The 13,172-nt window shown below is 34.2% G+C and overlaps 1 protein-coding gene across 1 annotated transcript in view; it reads right to left on the reverse strand.

Moving 5' to 3' along the window:
- Positions 1–13,172, reverse strand: part of MICU3 (mitochondrial calcium uptake family, member 3) — a 44,296-nt gene that overhangs the window by 8,017 nt on the left and 23,107 nt on the right. Inside the window, exons 10-13 of the mRNA XM_010570073.1 lie at positions 9,468–9,568; positions 7,513–7,684; positions 2,886–2,994; positions 1,747–1,904 (exon numbers count right to left, since the gene is read on the reverse strand). Coding sequence (XP_010568375.1) covers positions 1,747–1,904; positions 2,886–2,994; positions 7,513–7,684; positions 9,468–9,568 — 540 coding nt within the window. The remainder of the gene's footprint in view (positions 1–1,746; positions 1,905–2,885; positions 2,995–7,512; positions 7,685–9,467; positions 9,569–13,172) is intronic.

Raw genomic sequence — 13,172 nt, forward strand, 5'->3', positions numbered from 1 at the left:
GAGGGGGGGGTGTGGGGGTATGGGGGGGATGATGATGTTTATTTAACTGAAAAGGCAAATTTTCTGCAGAGTTTTTACTGCTACCCACTCCCGGAAAAATCGGGTTTGTGTGACACTTACGAAAACTTACTGGAAATTGTAATTCCTAAATTTGGTACTATAATTGTCTTGGAATACTATTGATTAGTGAAGAGAATGCATTTTTCTGAATAGTCTAACAAGTCTGCATGTAGGCATGTCTGAATATAACTGAATTTTAGGACCAAATAATTATCATCTCCTACGCAATCCAGGAGATATCTCATACCTAATTAAAATTAGACATATCATTTATAAAAGATGGTGCTATTCTTCAGAACATCCTTGGCTATTCTTTATAGTTCTTTCACAGTCTACTGGAATATTTTATAGTGGCCTAGGCAAAAGAAAGATACATGCATAAGACTGAATAGTAGTGGATTATATAGATTCTTAAGGATTATATGTGATTTTTGTCATGCATTTTGTGAAATAAAAACATGTAGTACATTTACAAGAATTACTTCATAAGCAGACTGTTTTCTGGTTAAATTAACATACACTGCACACTTACAATTAGTAAACAATTAAAACATATAGCTGAACATCTTGAAACGGTTACAAAACAATCATCATTCCCACACCATAATAAAAGGCATTGAGGACCAACAAGGAAATAAATTTGTTACAAATACAGTGGTTGTTATCCACATTTTACATTCGATCATAATATTACAAAAATAACAAGTAAACTATTAGACTCAACACCACTTCACAGAAAGTTCTAAAATTATATTTAGGAAGCTAACTAAAAATTACTAAAATTGTATTACAGAAATAACATACTGAAATGTGAATTTAGGAACCATAATACAGTTCAAGATTTATGTCTAAGGCACTAGGTTGTCAGGAAAAACACCATTTTACATTTAGTTAAAAATGTTAACACCTGTCATATGAAGAAAAAAATGTGACTTTTATTAATAAAACTCTAAATAAAATTTTTTCTGCTACTATAAAATTCCCCTGTACTACACAGAACCTGAAGAGGGCAGCAAGGCCTATACATCCACCTAAAAGGCAAAGCATGATTTACAAGCTTGTTCTCTATGAAAATTTTCTGCAAGTAATTTTCTGTCCTCTAGCTTCTTGTAATTTAATATATTAGATACAGGGTTAAATTATCAAAAGCAACTTTGAACTAGAATATAGCATTGTTCAGCACCACTTCACTAATTCTTTATTTGAAAATTAAAACTATCTTCTGCTGCAACTGTTTCCAATAGTCATTATCAACACTTGGTATTTTAAATTATGTTTTAGAAGAGCCAACAGTTGACCTTTAACTAAACTGCCCAAGTTTGAGAGAGACAAACTCTCTTTTCCCTGCAAAAACCCCAGACATAATTGCTACCCTTGTTAAAATTCTTAATGCCAATCTATCAATCACATAATACAGAAGAATGACAGTATGCAGAAGATTTCTCATCTCCAAGTTGTTTTGTGTACTATAAAGGTACATTATGTCCTCTATGTATTGCTTTCTAATAAAAAAATAAAGAATTTAAGAAGGAATTTATCTTACAGACTACTTCAGGATTTCTATAAAACATACATCTTTAAACATGCGCACTGTTGGTTTGCAACCTACCGGTGCTACAGGTGCTAAATTAAGTAGTGGTAAGTAGTAAAGTCAACTAAGATAACTATAAAAATTAGAATCCTTACCCTAAACCCTCGATTGAGTCTGTCTTTCATAATGCCAATAAATTCTTTATAACTCAGCTGGTCATCTCTGTCAACATCAAAAATCTTGAACACTGTGTTCACCAAATGTGGTGAAAGCTTCACACCTGTGGCTACATACACAGCACGTTTGAATTCATCTGTACAAAGAGAACATCAGAAGAAAAAAAAACAAACCATTAATCCTACTTTGTGGACAACATATTATGAAATACAAGTCAACTTTTAACTTGAGTATTCACATTTAAACACTCAAAAAATAAGAAAAGGTGAAAATTAGGATGGAATTTCACAGTTCTAAACCAAGTAGTTCTCAACTGATACAAAATGATACTGCTTAATTGGTATCAATAATTTTACACAAAAGATAACAGTCAATACACTATCCTATATGCAATAACAAAATTAGAAAATCATATTATAATTAAACCTATCTTACATATATACTGATGGCATCTACTTAATTGACACAAAACCGAACCTAAGAAGCAGCGCGCAGAGAAAACAGTATACCCTTTTGGTAAGGCCACATGAGGTAGGACTATGCTGGTGTTACTATGTCAGACCCCATGAAGATGCTACTTGAGGACAGCATGCAAGTCTGACCACTTCACATATTGTTCACCTTGCACTCCCCAAGCATCTCAGCTGTTGTATTAAGGATTTTAGTCAGTACATACCTGCCTAGTTCTTTCAGCACCCACTTACTGATTTGTTCAAAAATCTGTCTAATCCCTCTTCGGACCTTCTGACACTGTTTCCTTCTACAACCTTCGTATAAGGCCAGATTCCAGACGCCCACTGTGTAAAGAAATGCTTTTGTTTGCTTTAAACTGATCTCTTATTGATGTCATCAAGTGCCTCTTAACTCTTGTATTGTAGGATTTGATGACCAACTATTCTGCATTCAGCTTATACACCACTTAAATGACTTTGTAAAGCTTTACCATATTTCTTACGATATGACTGAGCCTTCTCCTCTCAAAGCTGGAGTCCTAGCCTTTTTAGCCTTTTACTTGAGACATTAAAACTACAAACTAGGAATTACAAAACATTTTTGTATTTTTGTCAACAGTTCTGTATCATTATCAACAGATTTTTATAAAAATACAAATACTTACCTTGACCTATGGAACGACTTGCAAAATTATACATTTGCATTGCAATTGCAAAGTCTTCTAGGTTGTTCAAGAATTGGAAAAATGATCTAAACTCATCAAATGTGATACCCTAAAAAATGGAAGAACAATATGCACCATAAGAATTATCAGTAGTGATGACAACTGAATAAATAAACCTTGCAGTTACATATGTCTACTTCATTTAAGAATAGATACTACACCCACTGAAAAAAATAGAGATTTGTACTGAAAGTCAATAAAGCAAAGAATTGGAGTCTCCTGAAAATGCAAGATGTCTTTCCTCTTTGCCACTGCAACGGATAGCAATTCTCACCCAAAAAGCAGTCAAAAATATTGTTCCATTGCTTAAGGCAATCTTTAAGAATTCCAGGATTATTATGATACAACGATTGAGAATAAAAGTCTAGGTTTGTATGAATATTGAAGTATGTTTACTACAGAAAACCTGCAAACTGCTATTATATGTAAGAGTGTATGCTCACATAAATACATTGAATGAATTCATAAATACTTGTTATGATCTAACTTAAGCTCTGTACTTTTAAGGTGAAGTTTTTACATATCCAGATTTAGACACCAAAGTCTCTTCAGCTGATACTCCAAGCATCAAGTATTGCAGGGTTTGTCCAGGTTTTCAGAAAGTCTTTTGTATTTTGCCAGACTTCAGAATATCTTCTGTGAAAGTTTCTCTGAAATTGTTGTTAAACGAGCTTATTTCTTCTTTCCTTATATTTATTCTGCTTTTCTCTCAGCTACAAATCCAAAGACCCAATAAACTACCTCTAAATCAATTTTGAAAGAGACCTTAAACAGAGACTTTGAATTAAGCCAGGACCATTGCCTATCTCTCATTCTCCATAGCCTGCCAGCCATTCTGAACATGGGATGGCATTTTTCATCAAACCTTGATCTCCCTGGCCTCCTTTAACTATCACTCCTGGCTATTCTTCTGTCTGCTTTTATCCTTTTATCCTATTTCACTAATTCTCTCTGAAAATAAACCTGAAGACAATAGAAAGACCTGTGAGCCTTTCTATTCAAACTAAATTCTTGACCTATGTCTCTCCTCAAAGATATACGTAGTCATTATGGTATGGTGGAACACAGAAAACATACTGAAGTAGGTTTGTGGCAGAGGAGAAAATGACAGAGATTGGGCGTAAACCCATATGAGACAGCAAGTACTGTGGTAACTGTGGAGAGCAACATAATATTGTTAAAATAAAAGACTTCAATAGGCCTCTACCCACTTGAGATTTAAACCTCTGCTTAAGTGATCCTACCAAAGTTCTACTAAGATTTATAAACAGTTTGACTGGAGAGCTTAACCCATCTCCATCATGAATTCCTTTTCTCAACAAGCATATTTGTTCTCTGTTTCATCCTTTGCAACTGGGAGGAAACTCTCCCAGACACAAGCAGAACCATCTCCTCATTCCCCTTTAAATTTTAATCTTAAAAGCTTTATTTACTAATACTAACCAATTCTGTCTTCTTGTTTCATTGCATTTGACATCTAATAGTTTATGTCCAAGTTCCTTTTCTTGCACTCTGTTTAGACTGAAAACTCTCTGGGACTGGAATAATTTTGTTACATATTTGTGAAATACCTACATTAGTGAAACTTCAGTCCCCAGCTAGGACCCTCAGGTACTATGGCAAAATAGCAATAATCGAATATGGCCTTCAAAGTCTTGAGCTGACATTTTTACATTCACAACGATTTTTAAAAAAACCTTAATTTGTACCAGTTTGTCTGTAAAGATTCTGAATGTGGGACACTGTAAGAGCTCAGGCTACTGTAAAAATCCTGGCTCTTTCCATGTAACTAGACAGGAGATGATCAGTCTAGATGGAAAGTAGCCCTTGTGTAGGAAAGGCTGAGAGCCACTGGTTTACAAACCAGCCTTTTTGCAGCTTTTGTGTTTCTAGTAGTGATGAAAACTGCTGCCAATGAGTTGACACTGGAGATGAAGCAGGGAGATAAAGGAGTCACGCTTGCAGTCCGTGGCTAAACTGTACATACTCCACAACATTTTAGCAATGAGAAAAATATCTGGCTTCATTTAAGAGTTCTACAATTTCTGCTGAAATCATTTGCAATCATACATGTTTATTTCCTCTCAAGAAGAAACAGCAAAGGACACAAAAGAGGCAGAAAGGCAGGCAAAATGACACTATAAGAGAGTTGGGCATACAGCACTCTACTGTCTCTCTCCCTTCCTAGGACTGTATTTTGTTCAACTGTTAACTGTAATAACATTTCGTATTTGCCATATGTTTTGCATTTTGACATAGGAAGTTATCTACGTGTAGATATCCCAGAATCTTCCTACTGGAAACTATTTATTTCCTATGTAAAAGGAAGCTAACTTTTTAATTTATTTGGACAGATTATATTTTATTACAGCAAAGAAAACTGTTATATTAATGCACCAGTGCTGTTAAAAATGCATAGACTTTCTTTAGGAGCTGATATTTGTAGTGGTTCAAGATGCCAGCTTAAATGAATCACTGCTTGGCATATGGTTAGTAAAAGGGGGAAAACATCCTGTGAGCAGGCAGCATGCCAGCTGAACATTTTAATATGACTACAGTACACCAAATGATCATCATGTTGCTTTAGATGCTTCTACATACAGCACCCTGAAAGATTAACATTGCCAACTGTGAGAGTAGCTGCCTATTTACAGGCTAGACTAATTTTTCTTCTAAATGGAATCCTCTGATTTGTAATAGTATTGCAGTGTACCACTGTAATAAAATAGAGTACATTTTTTAATTTTCAAATTATAATGTTATTACAGGTGTAAAAGTGCAAACATATGAAAAACGCCTCCATGGCAATAAGAAGCAAAATCCCATTCTCAAAACCCTGTGGCCAGCACAAGAGATGTCACAGGGATTTACTTTTTCCACTGTACTGACAGCACATTTACCAAGCCAGTGATATGGAGCTATGGAAAATGGCAATGTCTTGTCTTACTTAATAGAGGTATAGCACATGATATACAGATACATGGCACAGTTCAAGTGCCAGGAAGTTCCTAGAATGCAGCATAAGCAAACCTCTGAGTGACACAGCTTTCTATGTGGAAGTTTTCCTTAGCTGATGGTCCCACCAGAGATCAAGAAGAGGAAACTACTGTGGAAGACTTGCTATCAGAACAGTGGCATGGGAAGACTTAGAGACAAACTTCAAAGAATACTTCGTTGTGTTTAAAAGAAAGTGTATATATATTTACTTAATCAACTTTACCTTTGCCATTCAAAGAAGTACTTCTCTATAACTATGACTGTTGTTATTTTTCAGTTACCCAAGTGATACAAGCCCCAAAGTGACTTTTATTTTCATATTTCCATATATATGGAAATCTTGATTTCACCCTAAACAAAAAACAGCTGGGAAGCATGCAAAAAGAGCTTTATACCATTTCTGTTGCACTGTCTTGGCTTTGAATATTGAAAGCTGTGCAGACCTTTTAGAGTAGTTAGAACTGAGTACTTCAGTGGCTAGACCAGGAACTCAGAAAGGGTCGGTGAGCAGGAACTCTGATCCCAATCTTACTGCTTCATCTTACACCTAATCTGGTGCAAAAGAGACAGCCCTCCTTTCCCTTTCCACTTCCCAGCTATATTTATCTCTCAGTGGACCTAACTGCTGTACGACCACAGGAAGAATCAGATAATCTAGGTATTTCAACAGAAAACTGATAATTTTTGGAGTGTGTGTCTATCAGGTCAGCTGACTGATCTTACTTACTCTGTAGACTGAAATTACAATGTAGTTTCTCAAATAATAAAAAACCCCAACCTGTCCAAACCGATTTACTACTTTTCTTCACAAGCTCTGCTGTTAATTCTGTTAAAATATATAGCTATTGAAAGAGTTAGATGTCTAGGTCAGATTAATCTGATCTCCTTCTGTAGACACAAACAGAAGGAGCGTATCCAAAACATCCCTTATTTGAAGGGCTACTTTTAACATTATCCTTTTGATTACCATTGATGCATAGTTGCCACTATATTTGTCTCAGATACACTTTTGACAACACATTTGTTGTTAAACAAATGAAGGACTATCTACCTCATGACCTTTACTATTTTGATTATCTTTTCTATCTCTTCAACCGTTAATAAGAACCACATAACCATCAATAATTATATACAAGCGATCCATCATTAAGACTCTAAAACAACTAGATACAGGGTGTCAATGTTATTTCTGAAGAGGCACTATTCCAGTGGCAGTGCAAAAGAAAAGTAAGAAAAAAAAGGTTTTTTAATGTCTCATTGCTAGAAAATTGTTCTTGTTCAAGTCTTACATTTTTTGCTGTTTAAATTTTCATGTAATACAAAGCTTTGTTATCTAAACTTCAAAAATATTACTAGCTAAATCCTATAGAACATATGTGCTATTTACTCTTCTACTTTTTATTTAGCAAGTAATCTGAAAAACATGAGACACACAGCTTATGATCAGAATAAAATCCTGGTGCTAATTAATTCAGTAACAGAAATTCATTCAGTCCAACAAGGCTGTTTTCATCTTGATGACACTGGGACTGGATGCTGTGGCCCACTGCTGTTCTAGCAAAACAATTACCTTTTCTTCAGGAATCCTACAGCGCATGTTTTCCAGGTAACTTGATGTATTTTCCACATTTGTATACCTCAAAAGAATGTGGGCAAAGTCTTCCTCACTGATGGTGTTCATCCCGTTAGAGTAGGAAAGGAATTCTATCTCTAGAACCTCAGTTTGTAGGTTATCCATAAATCTAAAGCACAAACATAAATATGAAGAAATAGTAATACTTTATATTTCTACTATGCATGTCTTTAAAAGACTCAGAATATAAAGCTGTCAGCATTATACAAAGTAGTTCCCTTTTCACAGCTCTGATGGTAAATCCCTTATCTATGCTGACGTATTTTCTAATCAGTACAACAATCTTAACTCATAGATGAAGTGGTTTAGTAAGGATTAAAATTACTTAATACTTACACTTCTAATTTACTTCTAGTTTGTGTTTGCTTAATTTTCTTCTTCAGTGGGTCACTGATCTTTATTTTTATATGCTAGAATGAAAATTCCATCATGGTACTAAATGAATTCCCAAAATTTATTCCCTATATAGTTACAGATTGTGATTAAACCTTACTTTTCTATCAAGTGAAGTATGATGAGCTCTTGCAGCCTTCCAATCTAACTTTTTTTTTCTTAATACTTCACTATTCTTATGATATTTCTATAAACTCTTCCCAACTTAACAACATATTTAGTATATTCTGGACACCAAAACTGGATAAAGTATAAAACCAGCTACATATAAAAAGGAAATGCAACTTCCCTGATTCTGCTTGATGTCCTAGTTACACAACCAAGGATGAAATTAGCTCTCTAGTCACAGTACTGCACTGGGAGCTCATGTTCATCTGATTGTCAACCACAACCTGTTACACTTCCCCGTTACAGGTTCCCAACAGTTCCCATCCTGTAGACACTGTCTGCAACGCTCCTTCCTAATAAATAACTTGACTTCTAAGAACTATGAGGAGCTCAAATCAAAAGGATGTCTAGGCAAAAGTATAAGTGCAAGGCAAACATACAATAGCACTTCTCTCACCAGTCCATAGTTTAATGATTTTTTGAGCTGGTAAAGTAGTGTTGAATAAAACTTGATGGATCCCTCTTTCACGAATATGTCTATGTTGTGACCTCTTTAGCATTCACAACATCTTACAGCAATAGATGGACATTTTAACTAGATGCCTTTTGAAAAAGTAACTTCTTTTCTGGTTCTTGTTTTGAACTCACATCAGGATTTCACTTGATGACACAGTTTGTGTATTATGTGCAATACCGAATACTTTTCATGACATATATAATTTTAAGGCAAAATACTTTGCAAACATCTGATTGATTAGAATGCACAGTTAAGTGATAACTATAAAGACAATAGGTGTTGGGAGTATTTACTGAGGAAACAATAACCAAATACTATATCTCTTTCAATCACACAGAAAAATACAGTTTTATAGCTCTGTTTTTAATGGCACTTTCCCTATATTTTTAAATTCTATTTTAATTGGTGTAATAATTAAGCCAATAGCTTCCACTGTGCTTTCACTTTTTCCTGAAGAAGGTTGTTCTAAGGTGCCTACACAATATCTTCAGAAAAATCTTTACATTTAAATATGTCCCTAAGAGCAGACATGCACAAAAAGTTTTTTTTTTTAAAGCAGTGACAAACGGGGGGTGGTGGTGGTGATGTGTGGATTCAAAACCAAGAAAAAAGTTCCTACATACCAATAAGGACAGGGTTGGGGTATAGATGCACAGAAGTGCTAACAAAATTTGCAAATGCAGCAGCATTAGTACAGAACTTCTTATTGTTGGTCCACTTATTATTTTGCTCTTTGTATATATAACACACACAAAGGGCATATAAAATTTATATACATGTCTGTATAAACTATGTATATAGTCATATAATACACATTAATTACAACAAGCAGACAAGTATTTTTTTACAAGGAATTAATAAAGTTGAGACTCACCTATAAAAATCTTCAAAGTTCAGTTCAGCTTTTCCTTTCTTGCCAAAAAAGTGTACAAGCAGTGTAGTATCTGACAGTGAACTTGAAATATCATCGGCACGCTTAAATATTAGAATAAAAAAAATTAAAGGCCATGATTGGATCAGTTACAGAAGTATAATCTGAGAATGCCTGTCATCACAATACACCTTTCTATTAAAAGAGTTTGTCTTTTATGTTTACAGTCTTAAAAAAGACTTTAGTATTAAAATCCACTAAATTAATTTAGTCATGCAATTTTCACACAAAATAGCATTAGGCTGTTAATTGCGTTTAGTAGAAAACACTTAAAACAATACAATATAATGGAAGCTGCAATGAAGAGGGAAAAAGCATGAAAAATAAAACCAGAAACTCTTGAGAAAAAAAATGTTCTAGTCAGTTGAGGTAAACTATAAAAATAACTCCCTTAGTACACAGTCTCCTTTCCCTTCTACTATGCAACTACAAAGAAATTAAAGGGCATTACTTCATATACTCTTATTTTATACCTTAAAATTATTAAGTATGGGATTTTATTCCAAAACCACTCACATCAGTCAGGTGTACTTTATATGATTCTTTTCTACAAGTAGCAAATGACTACAGTTTAAATTTTATTGCCCAAATATACTTAAAACAACAGACTTGTAAGAAATTTTGAAGTTTGACTCATTCTTTTAAGAATGTTTCTCATCTACCAAGTATGTGGTCTCTGCATCAGACATGAATCTTTGAACATGTACTAATACTTTTTCCTTAATAAATAGTTATCAACTTTGAAGGCACAGAATTAGAATAGTAAAACCAACTATTTTTGACCATGTGTAATAGCAAGAGTTGCAAATACGAAGACACACATATAAACAGAATTAACTATCATCAGTGTATAAACAGAAGTAACTATCATCTATGTATAGTGATTGTGCAACATTCCACTTTACTACATATTCGTTATCTTTAACTGTTGTGTATATGCATTGATTTTACCTTTTTTACAAAGAAACTCTTGATAGACTGAAGAGCTAGAAAAATAATTCAGTAATATAAGACTCTTAAATAAGCCGTAGTATTCCACCATGGCAATGTCCTTCTGGCATTAACATGCCTCTGCCAACATTTGAAATTCAAAAATTAATATATTTAGTCTCCTTGCTGCACCTGCCTAGGGAGAACCTTCTGTCCAAGCTCTCATTTTTCTTACAAGAAAAGCAAAGAGTGGGAGCCAGTAGTCTCTGCTCTTCCCAGGCAAGCTACCACCCATCAGCAACACCATATTTTTGTGGAAGCGTGCTTGCTGACTCTACTGTTGAAGTACAAAACAGAATACACAGTAGAGAAACCTATTAAGAGATTAACAGTACTAATTTATCACCATAATGATAGATTATAAACCTATGGGATTTACTATAAGTATAGAAAACTGTTTATACAGATCTATAAAGGTCTGCATATACAAACCTGCAAGCTTCACTCAGAGTCCTGTAAGTCTGACTTTATTTCATAACTGAAGAGGCTATAAATTTATAACAGAAGGAGAAACTCTAAATGAAGCAACTAGGAAGAAATTTTGAACAGTATGCAGTAGTTTGACATCATGTACCATGAAAAACCATTTCATATCTATATTCTCTGAAATATACCATATTAATTTCAAATTTACATACTGATGTGTAAAAAATGTAAAATGCAATATCCATTAAGAGCATTTATGTATCAACAACAAGGAAAAACATGAGGCAGTAACAATACAAATCCTTTCCTTTCAACATCCAAGAACTAAAGATATGAGAGAGACTTTTCTGTACTTAGTATATTAGGACTGTCAAGATTGTATTTCAAGTACTCCAGCTTCCTGTTTATTCTCATATTCTTCTCCAGGGAGAAATAAGATGACGTCGTGTATATATCGGTAGGGAGATATTTCATGTCCTTCAATTAAGACAGCTCTGCTCTTCAAGTGAGCAAACTAATTCAGAAAAGTAATCACTATTTGTCTTTTAATATTGTTATCCTCCACTACAGGACACAATATACTGAAATGCAGATACCCTGATTTCTTATGTCTTTTAAGCAATTAAATCCCTAAGCACATTCAATTTCCCTCAAGTACACTGGAAAGATATCAAATGTTAAATTACAGCCTTTCATCTTGCAAAAACGTTTCAAAACCTTGGACTTAGGTTGCATCCACCTATATCTAAAGAACCATTTAAAAAAAATACAATCTGTAAGTCTTTTCACTATTCCCATTTGGTCAGCCTCAGTAAATGAAAAAAACCCAAACAAAAACCTCACTACAGAAACTCAACCCAGTATGCTTCTCTGCAGAATTGCAGGCAACTGAAAACTATTCCCATGCTCCTTCTGCATTGATAGCATTAAATAAATTCTTCCTCTTAAGGGGTAAGGATAAAAACAAAAGCCTTCATAATTTATAACTATTTATTGTTCATAATAGAATGAATTTTGTATTTTAGATCAGTGAAAATGAAATGACCACACCTGTTTCTATATATATGAATACAAGCCTCTATTTTGATCTAATATATATTGCAGTCATTTAAATGAGAATAAACCTCTACACTAACTGTAATACAGATACAGGTAAAGTGACAAACAGGAGACACAAGTGTTTCAGTCACCTTATTGGCTTGCTGCTTAATGGCAACATCTTTTCTTCTCAATTTTCTAAGCTGAAGAGCAGTAAATCTATTTTTTTATATATATTCAGCAAAATTAATTTCAAGCTTTTGATTGCAGAGGGTTGACTAAAAGTAAGTTACACTCATGAGCAATGGTCCACTCATAGCAACGTATTCTGAGAATGAAGTATGTATATTATGCTTTGAATTAATAAGAGCTTTCTTACTGCAAGTCCTTGATTTTTCAATAGTGATAACAAATCTATTGATTTCCAGTTTCATTTAGTAATTTAAGAATAAACCACAAACTGAATTCAGTGATAACTGGCTTATTCCAACAGGATGGTGTAGTTGCTAAATGACAAATAGCAGAAAGAGTACTGTAAACTGCCCTAGAAAGAAATTGGATGTGATGAATAACTTCCCCCCCACAAAGAGACCGTAAGTTGATTCCCACAACAACCAACCTTATTTACTTTCCTTTTCAACTTACACAAGGCCTTCTCAAAAGGCTATGAAACAACACAGACCCCAGTGTTGCCTAACTTTATGCCACTTACTTAGTACACATGGCTATAATATTATGCAGATGTGAGAGTACCTAGGAGAGATAAGAATATGGATGAAAGCCAGCTGGCTCAAACTTAATCCAAGCAAGATAAAGATGATTATGTTGAGAAGTGGGAAAAGGTCAGTGGAGCAAATGCAGGACATGATTTTTCTTTATAAAATGATTTAGAAGTGAGCAGAGATATTTTTTATACATTTTACAGAAAATTTAAATCATTGTTTAGTTTAGCTGCTTGTAGTTACAGATTGTAGTTACAGATATTAGTCTGAGGCATCAGAAGTAAAAAACCTCTCTCTCTTCAAATTAAAGGTGTGTAGAGATTACCAAACTTAAGTCCACCTATACTTGGGACTGAATTTATGCCAGCTAACTGTAGATTAAGATGACAGTTAATTCAGAAAACTCAGTGCCCCAAGCTCCTTAAACAGTCAATGAAAAGAGTGGCCCTCTCTCCCCTCTATGTCTCCCTTA

The sequence above is a fragment of the Haliaeetus leucocephalus genome, unplaced genomic scaffold (genome assembly GCF_000737465.1).
Source record: "Haliaeetus leucocephalus isolate CR32 unplaced genomic scaffold, Haliaeetus_leucocephalus-4.0 Scaffold284, whole genome shotgun sequence".
Lineage (NCBI taxonomy): Eukaryota > Metazoa > Chordata > Aves > Accipitriformes > Accipitridae > Haliaeetus > Haliaeetus leucocephalus.